Raw genomic sequence first — 22,500 nt, 5'->3', positions numbered from 1 at the left:
AGAAGAAATATTCAAATATGAAGTGGAAGAGAAGAAATATTCAAATATGAAGTGGAAGAGAAGAAATATTCAAATATGAAGTGGAAGAGAAGAAATATTCAAATATGAAGTGGAAGAGAAGAAATATTCAAATATGAAGTGGAAGAGAAGAAATATTCAAATATGAATAACTCAGCAGCAAGTGTGGAATTCTTCTGGACAAGTGGGGTCAAAGGTCAAACAAGCACTTATTTCCCCAAGTGAACTTCCAACTTAGAGTCTGACCTTTCACACTACTATATTACAATTATCATAATAATAATAATAATTATGATAATAATAATAATAATAATATCAATAATAATCACAATAAGGGTAGTATGGTGGCACATGGGTTAGTGCATGTGCCTCACAATACAAAAGTCCTGGGTTCAATCCCGGGATCTTTCTGTGTGGAGTTTGCATGTTCTCCCTGTGACTGTGTGGGTTCCCTCCAGGCCCCTCCCACCTCCAAAGACATGCACCTGGGGATAGGCCCCTCCCACCTCCAAAGACATGCACCTGGGGATAGGCCCCTCCCACCTCCAAAGACATGCACCTGGGGATAGGCCCCTCCCACCTCCAAAGACATGCACCTGGGGATAGGCCCCTCCCACCTCCAAAGACATGCACCTGGGGATAGGCCCCTCCCACCTCCAAAGACATGCACCTGGGGATAGGCCCCTCCCACCTCCAAAGACATGCACCTGGGGATAGGCCCCTCCCATCTCCAAAGACATGCACCTGGGGATAGGCCCCTCCCACCTCCAAAGACATGCACCTGGGGATAGGCCCCTCCCACCTCCAAAGACATGCACCTGGGGATAGGTTGATTGGCAACACTAAATGGTCCCTAGTGTGTGAATGTTGTCTATCTGTGTTGGCCCTGTGATGAGGTGGTGACTTGTCCACCTATCCCACCTGGTTCCAGCTGGGATAGGCTCCAGCACCCCCCGCCACTCCAAGAGGGACAAGCAGTAGAAAATGGAAGGATGAATGGAACAATCACAATAATGATGATAGTAACAAAAATAATACTAACATTATTAATAATAATACCAACAATAATAATACTATTAATGGTAATAATATTAATATTATCAATAATAATTATCATCATGCTAATAATAACACCACACATATATATAATAATAATAGTAATATTATTAATATTGATAATCATAACAATAATAGATTAGATTCATCTAGTGCTTTTAACACCAAACATTCATTTATATTAAATATATGTTGTATAAATGAATGTTTAATGTATGAATGAATGAATTCATTCATACACCAAACATTCACGCATTAATTTATTTATACATACACCAAACATTCATTCATATTCATACACCAAACATTCATTCATTCATATTTATACACCAAACATGCATTCATAATCATGTCTTCACATGTGATGACCACACATCTTCCTCACAGGCGGAAACATCCAGCACTCTTCTCATCAACCTGCTGATATATGTTCTTCATACAACATCTACTGTATGTACTGTACATCTACTACCGTACTGTACTCACACATCATACTGTACACCCACCATCATACTGTACATCCACCATGATACTGTACATGTACCACCATGATACTATACATCTACTATCATACTGTACATCTACATCATACTGTACACCCACATCATACTGTACACCCACCATCATACTGTACATCTACCATGATACTGTACATCCAACATGATACTGTGCATCCAGTAATGTTGGGACTTACCAGCCAGAAGTTCCTGGCAGGACCGCACCAAGTCGGAGGCCAAGACCAAGGGATGGTTGGCGTTGAAGGGCGGCTGCAGTTCATTCCATTGTGGGGTTCTGTTGGGAATTGAAACAACAACAACAATAAAGAAGTGTGACACAATAAGAAGGATAAAGGAGTGTGAAACAACAACAACAACATGAAAGAAGACATGCGGTCACCTCGCCAGCGTCCAGCAGGCCCTTGGAGAACTGGAAAGTTCTAAAGCCGTGTCGTCACTTTTTTTCTGGGCTGTGATGATTGGCCGGGGTTCCAGAACGTGTTCCACCAGGTTACCATAGCAACTGATGATGTACAGTGAGTCCACTACAGTTTGCCTTGGCTGGTCTACAAACACACAAACAATATAATCTGATATCTACATTCCTTCACTAAATAAATACATACACACACACACACACACATACATACATACATACATACATATATATATACGTATATATAGATATATATATATATCTATCTATATATATATATTGGTATTATCAGAGTGTGTTTGATGACAGTGGTGTGAGCTGACCTTTCTCTCTCTTCATGGTGGGGTTGCTGATGAACCAGGAGCGGGAAGAAGCAAAGATGGCGGCCACACAGAACTCTCCTCCAGCAGACTTGCTTGGAGAGATCTGTGAGGGTGGTTTAGTTTTGCTGTGGAGAAGACAAACACAACAATGACGTTCCTTCCACCGTCCATCTTGGACGAGTCAGCAAGCAGCACATGTCATGAAGACTTCAACTACACATGAAAGTCACAAACTTGGCAGTCTTCAAAAGCTAACGTGTGCAAGTATCATGAACATGTGTACTCTCTATGTACTCACAACTGCTATGTGTCATACCATGTGCAATACAAGCACATGGTATGACACCCAAGTAAACACTGTGCTTGTATTGCACATGGTATGACACCCAAGTAAACACTGTGCTTGTATTGCACATGGTATGACACCCAAGTAAACACTGTGCTTGTATTGCACATGGTATGACACCCAAGTAAACACTGTGCTTGTATTGCACATGGTAGGACACCCAAGTAAACACTGTGCTTGTATTGCACATGGTATGACACCCAAGTAAACACTGTGCTTGTATTGCACATGGTATGACACCCAAGTAAACACTGTGCTTGTATTGCACATGGTATGACACCCAAGTAAACACTGTGCTTGTATTGCACATGGTATGACACCCAAGTAAACACTGTGCTTGTATTGCACATGGTAGGACACCCAAGTAAACACTGTGCTTGTATTGCACATGGTATGACACCCAAGTAAACACTGTGCTTGTATTGCACATGGTATGACACACAAGTAAACACTGTGCTTGTATTGCACATGGTATGACACCCAAGTAAACACTGTGCTTGTATTGCACATGGTATGACACCCAAGTAAACACTGTGCTTGTATTGCACATGGTATGACACCCAAGTAAACACTGTGCTTGTATTGCACATGGTATGACACCCAAGTAAACACTGTGCTTGTATTGCACATGGTATGACACCCAAGTAAACACTGTGCTTGTATTGCACATGGTATGACACCCAAGTAAACACTGTGCTTGTATTGCACATGGTATGACACCCAAGTAAACACTGTGCTTGTATTGCACATGGTATGACACACAAGTAAACACTGTGCTTGTATTGCACATGGTATGACACACAAGTAAACACTGTGCTTGTATTGCACATGGTATGACACCCAAGTAAACACTGTGCTTGTATTGCACATGGTATGACACCCAAGTAAACACTGTGCTTGTATTGCACATGGTATGACACCCAAGTAAACACTGTGCTTGTATTGCACATGGTATGACACCCAAGTAAACACTGTGCTTGTATTGCACATGGTATGACACCCAAGTAAACACTGTGCTTGTATTGCACATGGTATGACACACAAGTGAAGTCCATTAGTGCAGAAAGAGGTGTGCAAGAAGGAGGTCCATCAGTCTGTTCCCTGGAGTGAAAGTGAGTGAAGGAACACAATGCTCATGTAATAGACGCATGGAGTCAAATGTAAACGACAGCAGGGGGTGCCTCCCCCCCCCACTGAGCCTGCTGGAAGAACAGACCCCCGCTGAGTAAATGGATACACACCCGTGGACTTAGGTCCAGAACTATGGACTGATGGAGGACACGCTCTACAACTTTTACAACTAATCAGCCTCTCAGTCTGATACAAGTTGCAGTGTAGGATATCAATATGGCCAAGATCAATAGGTGACTAAAATAAATATTATGTACTGTATGAATGATGTCATCAATACATTCAACCAATCCCTGCAAAGTATTCACTCACACCCTCAAAACTGTCCACAACTTTCATGTGTCATGTGACCTGTGCCATGTGACTTATGTCATGTGACTTGTGTCATGTTAGATGCCTTGTGACCTGTGCCATGCGTCATGTGACCTGTGTCATGTGATGTGTGGCATGTGTCATCATGTGTGTCATGTTACATGTCACGTGACCTGTGTCATGTGATGTGTGGCATGTGTCATTTGATCATCATTATCAGCGAGGTCCCACTGGGTGTGAGTTTTTCCTTGCCCTCATGTGGCCTACCGAGGATGTCCTAGTGGTTTGTGCAGCCCTTTGAGACACTAGTGATTTAGGGCTATATTGATTGATTGATTGATGTGTGACATGTGTCATGTGATGTGTGACATGTGTCATGTGATGTGTGTCATGTGATGTGCTGCATGTTTCATGTGACACGTCATGTGATGTGTGTCATGTGATACGAGTCATGTGACCAACATCCTGCAAGCTCCTGAGCAGTGTGTCAGTCAGCAGTGTGTGTGTGTGTGTGTGTGTGTGTGTTGTTGTGTAGTATTAAAGTAATCTCAGGCCACATCTGCAGCAGGTCAAAGGTCACCTTCATCCTCTCTCTCTCCTGTCTTTCTCATCAAGTGTGTGTGTGTGTGTGTGTGTGTGTGTGTGTGTGTGTGTGTATGTGTGTGTGTGTGTGTGTGTGTGTGTGTGTATTTTCATTAGTGATGGAGGTCAAGTGTCTGCTGACTAAATCCATATTTGACATTTTGTGGTGTGAAAGTTGTCTTTTTTGTGTTGATGTCACCAACATGATGCTCACTTCTTATACTGCTCACCTCACCTTCACATCCTGACCTTCACATCCCGACCTCACATTCAATTCCTGACCTTCACCTGCTGACCTTCACATCCTGACCTCACCTTCACATCCTGACCTTCACCTGCTGACCTTCACATCCTGACCTCACCTTCACATCCTGACCTTCACATCCTGACCTCACCTTCACATCCTGACCTTCACATCCTGACCTTACCTTCACATCCTGACCTTCACATCCTGACCTCACCTTCACATCCTGACCTGACTTTCACATCCTGACCTGAACCTTCACCTGCTGACCTTCACATCCCGACCTCACCTTCACATCCTGACCTTCACCTGCTGACCTTCACATCCTTACCTGACCTTCAGCTGCTGACCTTCACATCCCAACCTCACCTTCACATCCTGACCTGACCTTCACATCCTGACCTGACCTTCACATCCTGACCTGACCTTCACATCCTGACCTGACCTTCACATGCTGACCTGACCTTCACATTTTGACCTGACCTTCACATGCTGACCTGACCTTCATATGCTGACCTTCACATGCTGACCTGACCTTCTTATGCTGACCTGACCTTCACATGCTGATCTGACCAAAGTCCCTCAAGTCTACACTAAGTGGTTAAACCCCTTAAAGGGGAACATTATCAGCAGACCTATGTAAGCGTCAATATATACCTTGATGGTGCAGAAAAAAGACCATCTATTTTTTTAACCGATTTCCGAACTCTAAATGGGTGAATTTTGGCGAATTAAACGCCTTTCTGTTTATCGCGCTGGAGGCGAGGTAACACACCCACCATTTTCAATTTCAACACATTACAAACACCGGGTCTCAGCTCTGTTATTTTCAGTTTTTTTGACTATTTTTTGGAACCTTGGAGACATCATGCCTGGTGGGTGTGTTGTCGGAGGGTGTAACAACACTAACAGGGAGGGATTCAAGTTGCACCACTGGCCCCAAGATGCCAAAGTGTCTGCCGCCAGACCCCCATTGAATGTGCCAGAGTGTCTCCACATTTGAGCGGCGATGCTAAGACAGACATGGCACAGAGATGTATGGATAACCTGCAGATGCATTTGCAACTATAAAGTCAACGAAATCACAAAGGTGAGTTTTGTTGATGTTGACTGCCAGCTAATCGATGCTAACATGCTATGCTAATCGATGCTAACATGCTATTTACCGGCGGTGCTAAAGCAGACATGGCACAGAGATGTATGGATAACCTGCAGATGCATTTGCAACCATTAAGTCAACCAAATCACAAAGGTGAGTTTTGTTGATGTTGACTTATGTGCTAATCAGACATATTTGGTCGCGGCGTGACTGCCAGCTAATCGATGCTAACATGCTAGGCTAATCAATGCTAACATGCTATTTACCGGCGGTGCTAAAGCAGACATGGCACAGAGATGTATGGATAACCTGCAGATGCATTTGCAACTATATTACGTTTCCTTCCACCCACATTTAATGCGAAAAAAACACTTACCAATCGACAGATTTAAGTTGCTCCAGTGTCACAAGATGAGAAAGTCCTGATCGTTTGGTCCGCACATTTTACCGGCGATGCTAACGCAGCTATTCGGCCATGCTATGGCTATGAATAGCATCAATAGCTATTTGCTCAATAGCTTCAGTTTCTTCTTCAACACTTTCATACTCCAACCATCCGTTTCAATACATGCGTAATCTGTTGAATCGCTTAAGCCGCTGATATCCGAGTCTGAATCCGAGCTAATGTTTGTTTACATTGCAGCACTGTATGACGTCACAGGGAAATGGATAGTCGCATTGCAAATAGCGAAAATCAAGCACTTTAAAGCTTTTTTTAGGGATATTCGGAGACCGGTAACATTTTGAAAAAAACTTCAAAAAATCAAACATGCCACCGGCAACTGATTTTTATTGTTCTTAACCCTTTTGAAATTGTGATAATGTTCCCCTTTAAAAGAGTGCTCATTGAGCCTACTAGGCCTGGTGTCAGCCACACTTAAACTGAGTTTAAGGATCCTCTCCTCGGACTAACTTTTACACAAGTAAGTCAGCCGTGTGATTCTGCAATCTCTAGCACTTAGCTTTGTGTGGACTCATGATCCTTTACCAAGTGAGTTCGGAGAGGAAGTGATGGCAGAAAGACCCCGCCCACACAGGAGGTGACGCCAGAAAGACCCCACCCACACAGGAAAGGATGCCAGAAATACCACGCCCACACAGGACTTGACACCGCCCACACAGGAAGTGACACCAGAAAGACCAGGCCCACACAGGAAGTAATGCCAGAAAGACCACGCCCACACAGGAAGTGATGCCAGAAAGACCACACCCACACAGGAAGTGACACCCGAAAGACCACGCCCACACAGAAAATGATGCCAGAAAGAGCGCACCACAGCAAGCTACATAACAAAGTGGAAGTATGGAGCTGAGTCATGTTTGTCCTTCTTCACATGTACACACATGGAGATACAACACTTCACATGTACACACATGGAGATACAACACTTCACATGTACACACATGGAGATACAACACTTCACATGTACACACATGGAGATACAACACTTCACATGTACACACATGGAGATACAACACTTCACATGTACACACATGGAGATACAACACTTCACATGTACACACATGGAGATACAACACTTCACATGTACACACATGGAGATACAACACTTCACATGTACACACATGGAGATACAACACTTCACATGTACACACATGGAGATACAACACTTCACATGTACACACATGGAGATACAACACTTCACATGTACACACACACAGCCATTGCAGCTATGTGAGACACAACACTTCTCATACAAACCCTGTTTCCATATGAGTTGTGAAATGGTGTTAGATGTAAATATAAACAGAATACAATGATTTGAAAATCCTTTTCAAGCCATATTCAGTTGAATATGCTACAAAGACAACATATTTCATGTTCAAACTCATAAACTTTATTTTTTTTGTTAAACAATAATTAACTTAGAATTTCATGGCTGCAACACGTGCCAAAGTAGTTGGGAAAGGGCATGTTCACCAATTTGTTACATCACCTTTTCTTTTAACAACACTCAATAAATGTTTGGGAACTGAGGAAACTAATTGTTGAAGCTTTGAAAGTGGAATTCTTTCCCATTCTTGTTTTATGTAGAGCTTCAGTCCTTCAACAGTCCGGGGTCTCCGCTGTCGTATTTTACGCTTCACACATTTTCCATAGGAGACAGGTCTGGACTGCAGGCGGGCCAGGAAAGTACCTGCACTCTTTTACTACGAAACCACGCTGTTGTAACACGTGCTGAATGTGTCTTGGTATTGTCTTGCTGAAATAAGCAGGGGTGTCCGTGAGCCCATGTGGTGATATCCTTTAGAGACGGATGTGGTTTTTTGATACAGTGCCGTCTGAGGGATGGAAGGTCACGGTCATTCAATGTTGGTTTCCGGCCATGCTGCTTACGTGGAGTGATTTCTCCAGACTCTGAACCTTTTGATGATATTATGGAGCGTAGATGTTGAAATCCCTAAATGTCTTGCAATGTCACTTTGAGAAAGGTTGTTCTTAAACTGTTTGACTATTTGCTCACGCAGTTGTGGACAAAGGGGTGTACCTCGCCCCATCCTTTCTTGTGAAAGACTGGGAAGCTGTTTTTATAGCCAATCATGGCACCCACCTGTTCCCAATTAGCCTGCACACCTGTGGGATGTTCCAAATAAGTGTTTGATGAGCATTCCTCAACTTTATCAGTATTTATTGCCACCTTTCCCAACTACTTTGTCACGTGTTGCTGGCATCAAACAAATTCTAAAGTTAATGATTATTTGCACACAAAAGAATGTTTGAGTTTGAACATGAAATATGTTGTCTTTGTAGCATATTCAACTGAATATGGCTTGAAAAGGATTTGCAAATCATTGTATTCTGTTTATATTTACATCTAACACTATTTCCCAAACAGGGTTTGTGGCTGTAGGTGCACCGCACATGAGAGGTGGTGCCATGCATCAACACAACAGAGACAACATCTCCAGTGTTGTTCAGAAAGAGTTTCTAAGGGCATCTTCTGCTGCACTAGTCTCACTTCAGCAAGGCCTCGTCAAGACTGTTTGCACAGCGAGTCCAATTGTCAATAAGGATTGTTTTGGTTCGGGCAAGCTAACACATTCCAATAATTGTGTCAGCTGTAAACATCATGGATGGCTCTCATATTGCTCATAATGTCATATTGCAGAGTGGAAAGCTTCTCTGAGATGTTATCCAAATATTGTTTGTTATTAATCACATGAATAACTCTCACAACCCTAATATCACAAAGAAAGAAGCAACAAAAAAAGGTCCAAATATGTGGTTTCCTTTCAATTAGGGCTGTCAAATGATCAAAATAGTTAATAGTGATTAATCACATTTTGTCCAAAGTTAACTCACAATTCATCGCAAATGAATCGACTAAGTGGGCGTGATAACCAGGAAACAGGCGTGGCTTCGATCTTATTGCTTTTTTATTCTATTTTTTATTACAGAATATTTTTAGACTGCCACACTTAGCTGCGGACTACTTACAGCCCCCGGACCCCACTTTGGACACCTGTGGTCTAGAGTTACACTTTTAGTCAAATGTTTTTGAAATAAATAGTGTGTCATTAAAGTATGTTTAGAAAGTAGAATAAACAAATAATCATTTGTAATTGAAGTGCTGCAAAAGGTCAAAAAGTGCTGATTGTACACGCGGCTCGAGGTGCACCGCACATCAGAGATGTGGTCATGCACACACACACACACACACACACACACACACACACACAGCTGCCGTGATGTGGGGGAGGAAAGCTGCAGCAGCCTGCAGAATGTAGGTTAAGCAGCTGGTGTGCTCTTCTGCTGCCCTGCCAACTACCATGTGCTCATACAGGTGTAAATACAGTTGCTTCACACACACACACACACACACACACACACACACACACACACACACACACACACACACACACACACACACACACACACACACACACACACACACACACACACACACACACACAAATGCACGCGCACACACATACAGATGTATTGTTTGGGTGTGTTGAAGACAGCAGACAGACAGACAGAGAGAGAGACAGACAGGCAGAGAGAGAGACAGACAGATGGTTTCTGATGAGCAAGTGTTGTTTTCAATCAGGACCAGCCGCCATCTTCAATTAACTGAGTGGAGTGCTCATCATCAAACCTTCATGTCATTTATTAATATGACAAACAAAAACAAAAACGTATTAATATGACAAACTAAAAGTTATTAATATGGAAAACACTGGCTCCTGTGACTTATTAATATGACACGCAAAAATATAAATACATATGTATATATATATATATATATATATATATATTTTATCCATCCATCCATTATCTACCGCTTATTCCCTTAGGGGTCGCGGGGGGCGCTGGTGCCTATCTCAGCTACAATCGGGTGGAAGGCGGCGTACACCATGGACAAGTCGCCACCTCATCACAGGGCCAACACAGATAGACAGACAACAATCACACACTAGGGACCATTTAGTGTTGCCAATCAACCTATCCCCAGGTGCATGTCTTTGGAGGTGGGAGGGGCCTATCCCCAGGTGCATGTCTTTGGAGGTGGGAGGGGCCTATCCCCAGGTGCATGTCTTTGGAGGTGGGAGGGGCCTATCCCCAGGTGCATGTCTTTGGAGGTGGGAGGGGCCTATCCCCAGGTGCATGTCTTTGGAAGTGGGAGGAAGCCGGAGTACCCGGAGGGAACCCACGCAGTCACGGGGAGAACATGCAAACTCCACACAGAAAAATCCCAACCCTGACTACTGAGGACCTTCGTATTGTGAGGCAGACGCACTAACCCCTCTACCACTGTGCTGCTCATATATATATATATATATATATGTGTGTGTGTGTGTGTGTGTGTGTGTGTCCTACCTGGTCCTCTTGGTGATGTTGCCCAGGGTGAGAGGTTGTTTGATCTGCACCAGAGGAAGTAGTAGTAGCAGAGTGGTGTTGGTAGCAGACAGTCGAGGGTTGTTCATGTTGTTGTGACTCAAGTTGTTGTAGGACTCTGGACTGCTCAGCTTGGCTGAAACAACAACAACAACTTTATTTACTGGGTTGTTATTTAACTACCAGCACTACCGTAGTACTACTGTAGTACTACTGTAGTACTACTCAAGTTGTGGGAGGACTCTGGACTGCTCAGCTTGGCTGAAACAACAACAACTACTTTATTTACTGGGTTTCTATTTAACTACCAGCACTACCGTAGTACTACTCCAGTTGTGGGAGGACTTTGGACTGCTCAGCTTGGCCGAAACAACAACTTTATTTACTGGGCTGTTATTCTCTTACTGTGTACTTCTGTAGTAGTACTACTGAGTACTACTGTAGTAGTACTACTGAGCACTACTTAGGGTTGTGGTAGGACTTTGGACTGCTCAGCTTGGATGAAACAACAACTTTATTTACTGGGTTGTTATTCTCTTCCTGTGTACTACTGAGTACAACTGTAGTAGTACTACTGAGTACTACTACAGTTGTTGTAGGACTCTGGACTGCTCAGCTTGGATGAAACAACAACTACTACTTTATTTACTGGGTTGTTATTAAACTACTGAGTACTACTGTGGTATTACTGTAGTACTACTGTAGCACTAATGTGGTACTATTGAAGTACTATTGTATTTTCAAAATGTTCCATTTTAAATGTATTTTGATGCAAATATTTTTTTTTTTTACTTTAAAACCCAAACAGGACAAGCGGTAGAAAATGGATGTACGGATGTGTGGAACCAATTATTTTTGTTCGCATTTAGTTTTATTTGCATCATTTCTGTTGCAAATATTTGTATTAAAACCCATTATTTTTGTTGGCAAATATTTTGAAAATAAAACAAATGTATTATTTTAGTTTGCACACAATTGTTGTTAGTTTTGTTTTCAAATCAACTAGTTAGTTAGTTAGTTAGTTAGTTAGTTAGTTGTCTTCTCTCGAGACAAGACTTCAAAGTCAGAGGAGGCGGGGTCAGAAGAAGTGAAAGTGAAAGTGATCAGAAAGCAAGATGGCACTGAGAAGTGAGCAATGATGCCATGAAGACAACATCCATCAATCAGCTTTAGTTTTGCTTTCAATATCTAAGAAAAGTCCAAAAGTCAAACTGACATTTGACCTCCGACTTAATCCCGTCATCCATCTTCTCCATCCAGCCGTCATCCATCTGTAAACCAGACGCCTGGCTGGATATCCTTTACACTTTTACTACTTTCTGTCTCTCACACGCTCTCTGCAATCATTCACTTCATGCACTAATAACCACTTAGTGCTAATATAGACTTAGTGCTAATAACGAGGTAGTGCTAATAAAGACTTAGTGCTAATATAGACTTAGTGCTAATATAGACTTAGTGCTAATAACAAGGTAGTGCTAATAAAGACTTAGTGCTAATATAGACTTCGTTGTAATAACGAGGTAGTGCTAATAAAGACTTAGTGCTAATATAGACTTAGTGCTAATAACAAGGTAGTGCTAATAAAGACTTAGTGCTAATACAGACTTAGCGCTAATAAAGACATAGCCCTAATAATGACTTAGTGCTAATAGACTTAGCACGAATAACGACCTAACGCTAATAATGACTTAGTGCTAATAATGACTTAGTGCTAATAATGACTTAGTGCTCTTAATGACTTAGTGCTAATAGACTTAGCACTAATAATGACTTAGTGCTAATAATGACTTAGTGCTAATAGGGATTTATTTATTTGCTGCCTAACCTCAACCAAACTCGCCTTTGTTGGACAACACGTTCCAACCTACTGACAACACAACACTTTTTAGTCCATAAACATCTTCTCTTCCTGTCACCTGGCCTTCATGTTGTCACCTGGCCTTCATGTTGTCACCTGGCCTTCATGTTGTCACGTGTCATGTGCTGAAAATTGTAATTTTCCTGAAGGAACACTCCTGATGGAATAAAATACAGTACTATCTAATCTAAATGTCATGCATGACAAAGTGCAGTTAAAAAAGGATGGTCCTTGACAACAGATTGTATGAAAATGATCAATTAATTAATTTCAAAAAGTATTTTTTTTTAAATAAATATTTTTGATTGTAAAAATTTAATAAAGAAAAAAAAATGCCCCCCCCAAAAAAAGACTGAAAAAATATTTGTGTCTAAAATATTTCTAGAATATTGAAATAGTCAGAATTTTTTTTTTTTTAATTAGCCAGTAAATATATATATTTTTATTGTAGGTTAGAAAAGTTAAAATAAATAAATAATAATAATTAAAAAAAATTGTGCAAACGAGAAATATAAACCACTGAAAAATGTGTTGGCCTTTATATTTACATTAATATGAGGAAAACCCAGAAATGTAATATAATTATTTTGTAAACACAGCCAGCAAATGTGTTCATGTTTATCATCAGTTCAACAACTTTAAAAGTATTATTTTTGTTTTTATAACTTTATAAATAAATCACAGAAAATGTATAATTAAATAGTAGTTATGGAAATGGGTGTATTGAGTTATGTACATATTATTCATATATATATATATATATATATATATATATATATATATATATATATATATATATATATATCAATTTTCTACCGCTTATTCCCTTTTTTGGGGCCGCGGGGGGCGCTGGCGCCTATGTCAGCTACAATCGGGCGGAAGGCGGGGTACACCCTGGACAAGTCGCCACCTCATCGTAGGGCCAACACAGATAGACAACATTCACACACTAGGGCCAATTTAGCGTTGCCAATCAACCTATCCCCAGGTGCATGTCTTTGGAGGTGGGAGGGGCCTATCCCCAGGTGCATGTCTTTGGAGGTGGGAGGGGCCTATCCCCAGGTGCATGTCTTTGGAGGTGGGAGGAAGCCGGAGTACCCGGAGGGAACCCACGCAGTCACGGGGAGAACATGCAAACTCCACACAGAAAGATCCCGAGCCTGGATTTGAACCCAGGACTGCAGGACCTTCGTATTGTGAGGCAGACGCACTAACCCCTCTGCCACCGTGAAGCCATATATATATATACATATACATATATATATATATATATATATATATATATATATATATATATATATATATATATATATATATATATATGTATAGTTATATAGTTATCTAGTGGTTGCAGATGTGTGCAAGAAGTTTAGTTGTATTGTAATATGACGTGCACGTTGAGTCCAAGTGGACATGTTTCATAAAGACCAAAGAGGAACACAAAAGTATCCTAAATATATTTTCATTTGATTGCAGAAGCTCTGGCCAGCTGTGGCAAGTATCCCAAAATGAAAAAGCGCAGCGTGAGCGGCCGTGTATAAATAAATCAAGTAGATTAAGTGAAATCCAATTCTTCTGCATGTTGTTGATTTGTGTCAAGGTCTTAAAGAACTAGCTCCGCCCCCTGCCTGGCGGCTGCAGGCCGACCAGACAGCGCCACCCTCAGGACACCGCCAGGTTGCACCTTCAACACGGACTGATATTCAGAACAATAACAATAATAATACTAGATTTGATTTGTGGTTGAGGGCAGATGTTGGATGGAAGGAAGGAATGTGGAAGATGTTTATCCTCAACATTTTCACGCTTGAGAAATGCTGACTTTTTATGCAGAAATGGCTGCAAAAAGAGGACTTCCTGCAACATTTTGAAATATGGACACTACTTCATAAAATACATAAACATAAATAATGCATGGATGATTTGGATGAATGTTTCTGTGCAAGTAAGAATTGTTGTTGTTGTTGTTGTTGCTGAATGGAATAAAAGTTCTTACGGTAGAAATGATTGATGAAGAACATTTGGAAGTTGACTATTTTGGGTGAGAATATATTCATGTTTATGTTGGAAGGCTTTTTGTGGAAATAGTTGTGTTAAAAGGAGCTGCAATACAAATAATAATAATATTCATAATATTAATAATAATATTCAGAAATAAAAAAAGGTTTGGTGAAAGATTTGGGCTGCACTAAAACTATCCATGAACATCTAATTGCCATTTTTACTCATCCTAAATATTAATCCATTCATCATTCTCTATGAAAAGGTTTTAGGAAATGATAAGAATAATAAGTTTTTATTCCATCTTCTTGCAAGCAAAAAGAGCTTTTACAACCTTTTTGGAAAAGTGGATTTGGAATGATTGCACCAAGTAACACTGAGAGAACCACTTGGAAGCAAGAAGCAATTTGGACTGAGAATCGGTTTAAACTGAGAATCCATTTGAATCAAGATTTGGTTTGAATGGAAATCCCATTTTAATCAAAAATCAAGACTCTGTTTGAATCAAGACTGTTTGAATCCAGATTTGGTTTGAATGGAAATCCCATTTTAATCAAAAATCAAGACTCTGTTTGAATTGAAAACCGATTTGAATCTATTTGAATCAAGAATCAGTTTGTATGGAGAATCGGTTTGAATCGAGACTCAGGTTGAATCAAAACTCGGTTTGAATCAAGAATCGGTTTGAATCTAGAATTAATTTGAATCGAGACTCGGTTTGAATCAAGAATCGGTTTGAATCGAGAATTAATTTGAATCGAGACTCGGTTTGAATCAAGAATCGGTTTAAATCGAGAATCAATTTGAAATTAAAATTGGTTCGAATCGAAAATCGGTTTGAATGGAAACTCGGTTTGAATTGAGAATCGGTTTGAATCAAGGATCGATTTGAGTGGAGAATCAGTTAGAATAGAATGGTGAGCACAGGTGGTAAGTGTGCTGAGAATGGTGAGCACAGGTGGTAAGTGTGCTAAGAATGGTGAGCACAGGTGGTAAGTGTGCTAAGAATGGTGAGCACAGGTGGTAAGTGTGCTAAGAATGGTGAGCACAGGTGGTAAGTGTGCTAAGAATGGTGAGCACAGGTGGTAAGTGTGCTAAGAATGGTGAGCACAGGTGGTAAGTGTGCTAAGAATGGTGAGCACAGGTGGTAAGTGTGCTGAGAATGGTGAGCACAGGTGGTAAGTGTGCTGAGAATGGTGAGCACAGGTGGTAAGTGTGCTAAGAATGGTGAGCACAGGTGGTAAGTGTGCTAAGAATGGTGAGCACAGGTGGTAAGTGTGCTAAGAATGGTGAGCACAGGTGGTAAGTGTGCTAAGAATGGTGAGCACAGGTGGTAAGTGTGCTAAGAATGGTGAGCACAGGTGGTAAGTGTGCTAAGAATGGTGAGCACAGGTGGTAAGTGTGCTGAGAATGGTGAGCACAGGTGGTAAGTGTGCTAAGAATGGTGAGCACAGGTGGTAAGTGTGCTGAGAATGGTGAGCACAGGTGGTAAGTGTGCTGAGAATGGTGAGCACAGGTGGTAAGTGTGCTAAGAATGGTGAGCACAGGTGGTAAGTGTGCTAAGAATGGTGAGCACAGGTGGTAAGTGTGCTAAGAATGGTGAGCACAGGTGGTAAGTGTGCTGAGAATGGTGAGCACAGGTGGTAAGTGTGCTAAGAATGGTGAGCACAGGTGGTAAGTGTGCTAAGAATGGTGAGCACAGGTGGTAAGTGTGCTGAGAATGGTGAGCACAGGTGGTAAGTGTGCTGAGAATGGTGAGCACAGGTGGTAAGTGTGCTGAGAATGGTGAGCACAGGTGGTAAGTGTGCTGAGAATGGTGAGCACAGGTGGTAAGTGTGCTAAGAATGGTGAGCACAGGTGGTAAGTGTGCTAAGAATGGTGAGCACAGGTGGTAAGTGTGCTAAGAATGGTGAGCACAGGTGGTAAGTGTGCTGAGAATGGTGAGCACAGGTGGTAAGTGTGCTGAGAATGGTGAGCACAGGTGGTAAGTGTGCTAAGAATGGTGAGCACAGGTGGTAAGTGTGCTAAGAATGGTGAGCACAGGTGGTAAGTGTGCTAAGAATGGTGAGCACAGGTGGTAAGTGTGCTAAGAATGGTGAGCACAGGTGGTAAGTGTGCTAAGAATGGTGAGCACAGGTGGCAAGTGTGCTAAGAATGGTGAGCACAGGTGGTAAGTGTGCTAAGAATGGTGAGCACAGGTGGTAAGTGTGCTAAGAATGGTGAGCACAGGTGGTAAGTGTGCTGAGAATGGTGAGCACAGGTGGTAAGTGTGCTGAGAATGGTGAGCACAGGTGGTAAGTGTGCTGAGAATGGTGAGCACAGGTGGTAAGTGTGCTGAGAATGGTGAGCACAGGTGGTAAGTGTGCTGAGAATGGTGAGCACAGGTGGTAAGTGTGCTAAGAATGGTGAGCACAGGTGGTAAGTGTGCTAAGAATGGTGAGCACAGGTGGTAAGTGTGCTAAGAATGGTGAGCACAGGTGGTAAGTGTGCTAAGAATGGTGAGCACAGGTGGTAAGTGTGCTAAGAATGGTGAGCACAGGTGGTAAGTGTGCTAAGAATGGTCATGTGAGCATATATTCCCACACCTGTTCATGATGCTCAACTTTCAGTCCAATAAAAGACAAGACGACTCCAAGTGAAATAAACCACTTTGCACGACTGAAAGGACTCAGATGATGAATTGTTATTATTATTATAATTATTGTTGTTATTATTATTAAAAGATGTGCAAGACTCTGGTGTGACTGAGTGGGCCAGGTTGACTTGTGTGAAAGTGTGAGGTGGTGTCAGTGTACGTGTACGAGAGTTGAGGTCATGGCTTCTGGGCAGCAGCATTAATGTGTTCACCACATGGCTGCAGAGGGAAGCACGGCCACATCAAAGACAAAGCTCAGTGCCAAATAAGTCCTCCGTCAGAGTGTACTAGCAGACAGGAAGTGCTACTAGCAACTAGGGACTCCTGGTTTCCTGTCCAGTCTTAAACACCTCTCATCACACGTTCATCCACACACTAACACGTGTCACACAACACTGTGACACTTGAACACCTCTCATCACACGTTCATCCACACACTAACACGTGTCACACAACACTGTGATACTTAAACACCTCTCCATCACACGTTCATCCACACACTAACACGTGTCACACAACACTGTGACACTTGAACACCTCTCATCACACGTTCATCCACACACTAACACGTGTCACACAACACTGTGACACTTGAACACCTCTCCATCACACGTTCATCCACACACTAACACGTGTCACACAACACTGTGACACTTGAACACCTCTCATCACACGTTCATCTACACACTAACACGTGTCACACAACACTGTGACACTTGAACACCTCTCATCACACGTTCATCCACACACTAACACGTGTCACACAACACTGTGACACTTGAACACCTCTCCATCACACGTTCATCCACACACTAACACGTGTCACACAACACTGTGACACTTGAACACCTCTCATCACACGTTCATCCACACACTAACACGTGTCACACAACACTGTGACACTTGAACACCTCTCATCACACGTTCATCCACACACTAACACGTGTCACACAACACTGTGACACTTGAACACCTCTCATCACACGTTCATCCACACACTAACACGTGTCACACAACACTGTGACACTTGAACACCGCTCATCACACGTTCATCCACACACTAACACGTGTCACACAACACTGTGACACTTAAACACCTCTCCATCACACGTTCATCCACACACTAACACGTGTCACACAACACTGTGACACTTGAACACCGCTCATCACACGTTCATCCACACACTAACACGTGTCACACAACACTGTGACACTTGAACACCGCTCATCACACGTTCATCCACACACTAACACTGCAGGTGCTGCAAGGTCCTTCCACCGGAACTATAAATGCTATGCTTTTTCTTCATGTGTTCATTTACTTTATTTCCATGACTATTTCTTCAAAATAGCCACCCTTTGCTCTGATTACTGTTGTGCACACTCTGGGCATTCTCTCCATGAGCTTCAAGCACACCTGTGAAGTGAAAACCATTCCAGGTGACTACCTCTTGAAGCTCATGGAGAGAATGCCAAGAGTGTGCACAACAGTCATCAGAGCAAAGGGTGGCTATTTTGAAGAAACTAGAATATAAAACATGTTTGCAGTTATTTCACCTTTTTTTATTAAGTACATATCTCCTCATGTGTTCATTCATAGTTGTGATGTGACAATCTACAATGTAAATAGTCATGGAAATAAAGAAAATGAACACATGGAAAAAAAAGCACAGCATTTATAGTTCCGGTGGAAGGACCTTGCAGCACCTGCAGTGAGTTAATTCATCCAAAAGATGGCGCCATAGCAAAAAGTGAATTTTATTTTTTGTGAAGTGAATTATATTTATAACTTACATTTAAACCAGTGTGGGTGTCACTGGGAGCAGGTGGGTAAAGTGTCTTGCCCAAGGACACAACGGCAGTGAATAGGATGGCTGAAGTGGGGATCAAACCTGCAACCCTAAAGTTGCTGGCATGTCCGCTCTACCAACTGAACTATACCGCCCCCCCAAAAAATTATATATATATATATATATATATATATATATATTTTAGTGGCTCTCAGGGTAAAAAGTGTAAATGCAAATCCCAATATTGCGGGTTGATGAAGAAGTGTGAGGAGAAATACATGAAGGTGATCTCACCGTGCAGCGGGGACCCTGAAGGACTACTGGAGAGTCCAGGTACGGGACTACAGCGCCCCCCCATGCTTCCTCCCAGGACACAGCCGCCTCCTCCCAGGCCGCCGCCGCCTGCCCCGCCTCCATAAGCGGCCGCTCTGTTCAGGTCCTGCTCGATGTCCTCCAGGCCCGCACTCTTCTGGAAGCGGGACATCCGGTTGACCACCCGCGGGGACAAGTGTGTGCGGGTGCAGGGGGCGCCGCCGTACGGGTTGATGGGAAATACGTGTGTGGTGCCACGAAGTGTGCTGATGGCCACCCAGCGACTGTCTTGGCTGAAACACATGTCCTGCACCTGCAGCAGGGGGGACATCAGCGTCATACATACATACAAACATACATACATACATACATACATATATACATACATACATACAAACATATATACACACGTGTGTATATATATTATATATACATACATACATACATACACACACACACGTGTATATATATTATATATACATACATACATACATACACACACACACACATATATATATATATATATATATATATCAAATCAAGTCAAATCAACTTTATTTACAAAGCACATTTAAAATGTACCACAGTGGTCGCCACAGTGCTGTACAATGGACAGATTAAAAGATAATACCAGGACCGAGCAAACAACACAACACAAACAGAACATGATCAAAAATAAATGAATAAAACATAAAAACAGGTTGACAGCAGGTGTATAATGGGGCGCCATTGCAGGATGGATATCACTCAGTCTTAAAAGCCAAGGAATAAAAGTGTGTTTTTAAGAGAGATTTAAAAAGAGGAAGACAGGAGGCTTGTCTAACACTCAGAGGTAGGTCCTTCCAGAGCCTGGGAGCAGCAGCGGCCAAAGCTCTGTCACCTCTAAGCTTCAGTCTTGTGTCAGGGACCCTCAGTAGCAGCCGATCGGCTGATCTTAGGGATGGGGTGGGGCAGTAAGGCTGAAGGAGGTCGCAGAGATATGTTGGCCGAGGTTGTTTAGACATTTAAAAGCAAATAGAAGGAGTTTAAAATGGATTGGATAACGCACAGGGAGCCAGTGAAGGGACACTAATATAGGGGTGATGTGCTGACGTCTGCGGGTCTGTGTTAGCAGACCAGCAGCAGAGTTCTGCACCAGCTGCAGGCCTGGCTAATGCCGACATGCAGGCCATTGCAGTAGTCTAAACCATTCCACATAAAGGCGGGAATTAATTTCTCCAGATCATGTCCTGACAGAAGCGCTTTCACTTTGGCTATTTGGCGTAATTGATAAAAGCTTTTTTGAACGACGCTGCTGATTCGTTTTTCGAATTTAAAATCTGAGTGGAACTTTACCCCCAGGTTTGCGACACAGACGCTGAGATACAGGGTCAGAGTGCCGAGGTCAACGTTGGGGGAGGGAGAGCGACTTGGACCGAACATAACTTCTGTTTTGTCTTCATTTAGACTCAGGAAGTTAGCTGAAAGCCAGGCTTTGATGTCGTGCAGGCAGTCAATGAGACCTTGAACCAAGTTATTTTGTGCCATGGGAAAATAGATCTGGCAATCATCGACATAAAAATGAAATGCAATACCATACTTCCTAAAAATAGAACCAAGGGGGAGAAGGTAAAGCGCAAATAGGATTGGGGCAAGGATAGAGCCCTGGGGGACCCCGTGTGGTAGAGGAGCTGTGGAAGACATAAAACTGTCTATTTCTACACAAAAACTCCAGTCGACTAGGTACGACCGGAACCAGTTGAGGGCGGCGCCCTTAATACCCACACAGTTCTCAAGACCAGTGATTAAGGGGGCGTGGCCGACGGTGTCGAACGCAGCAGACAGATCGAAAAGTACCAGGACGACATATTTACCAGAACCAGTTGACAGGAGGATATCGTTAAAAACTTTTAGAAGCGCATATATGTATATACATGTATAAATATATATATATATATATATATATATATATATATATGTATAAATATATATAGAGGGGGGGGGGGGGGGGTTGCCCACATATGCGGTCCTCTCCAAAGTTTCTCATAGTCATCATTGTCACTGTCACCGAGGTCCCACTGGGGTGAGTTTTTCCTTGCCCTTATGTGGGTTCTACCGAGGATGTCGTTGTGGTTTGTGCAGCCCTTTGAGACACTTGTGATTTAGGGCTATATAATTAAACATTGATTGATTGATTGATATCTACAGTTGTGATCAAAATTATTCAACCCCCACACAATTTTGGTGTTTTAGCAAGTTGGACATTTATTCCCTATTTTGTTTATAGTCGTATCAAATAAAGATGTGTCAAATAGACAAATGCAACTTCAATTCTAACACTGTATTTTACAAAATAGCAAAAAAAATGACATTTTTCTTAATATGTGATTGAGAAAATGATTGAAGCCCCTAGTTGCATGCATCTTTAGTACTTAGTAGAACAGTAATGACATCCTTCAAAGGTGATACACAAGCTTCTTGCAAGCATCTACAGTATTTGAGCCCATTCCTCTTGGACAAAGGCCTCCAGTTCATTCATATTCTTGGACTTGTGTGCTGCAACTGTCTTCTTCAAGTCCCACCACAGCTTTTCTAGAGGATTTAGGTCTGGCCTCCAGTTCATTCATATTCTTGGACTTGTGTGCTGCAACTGTCTTCTTCAAGTCCCACCACAGCTTTTCTACAGGATTTAGGTCTGGCCTCCAGTTCATTCATATTCTTGGACTTGTGTGCTGCAACTGTCTTCTTCAAGTCCCACCACAGCTTTTCTACAGGATTTAGGTCTGGCCTCCAGTTCATTCATATTCTTGGACTTGTGTGCTGCAACTGTCTTCTTCAAGTCCCACCACAGCTTTTCTAGAGGATTTAGGTCTGGCCTCTCCAGAGTCTTCCAGCCCTTCTTCTGCAAGCACTCTGATGTTGATTTGGAGGTATGCTTGGGATCCTTGTCCTGTTGGAAGGTCCAACGTTTCCCAAGCCTCGTCTTCCTCGAGGATGTCGTGGTGGTTTGTGCAGCCCTT

General features: G+C 42.3%; 1 protein-coding gene across 1 annotated transcript in view; it reads right to left on the bottom strand.

Moving 5' to 3' along the window:
• bcas3 (BCAS3 microtubule associated cell migration factor) overlaps positions 1 to 22,500 on the bottom strand; it is a 262,841-nt gene that overhangs the window by 165,176 nt on the left and 75,165 nt on the right. Inside the window, exons 15-19 of the mRNA XM_061919330.1 lie at positions 19,484 to 19,814; positions 10,885 to 11,038; positions 2,331 to 2,455; positions 1,972 to 2,137; positions 1,769 to 1,866 (exon numbers count right to left, since the gene is read on the bottom strand). Coding sequence (XP_061775314.1) covers positions 1,769 to 1,866; positions 1,972 to 2,137; positions 2,331 to 2,455; positions 10,885 to 11,038; positions 19,484 to 19,814 — 874 coding nt within the window. The remainder of the gene's footprint in view (positions 1 to 1,768; positions 1,867 to 1,971; positions 2,138 to 2,330; positions 2,456 to 10,884; positions 11,039 to 19,483; positions 19,815 to 22,500) is intronic.

Source organism: Nerophis ophidion, linkage group LG13, assembly GCF_033978795.1.
Source record: "Nerophis ophidion isolate RoL-2023_Sa linkage group LG13, RoL_Noph_v1.0, whole genome shotgun sequence".
NCBI lineage: Eukaryota > Metazoa > Chordata > Actinopteri > Syngnathiformes > Syngnathidae > Nerophis > Nerophis ophidion.
This window is presented reverse-complemented; position numbering and strand designations above follow the sequence as displayed.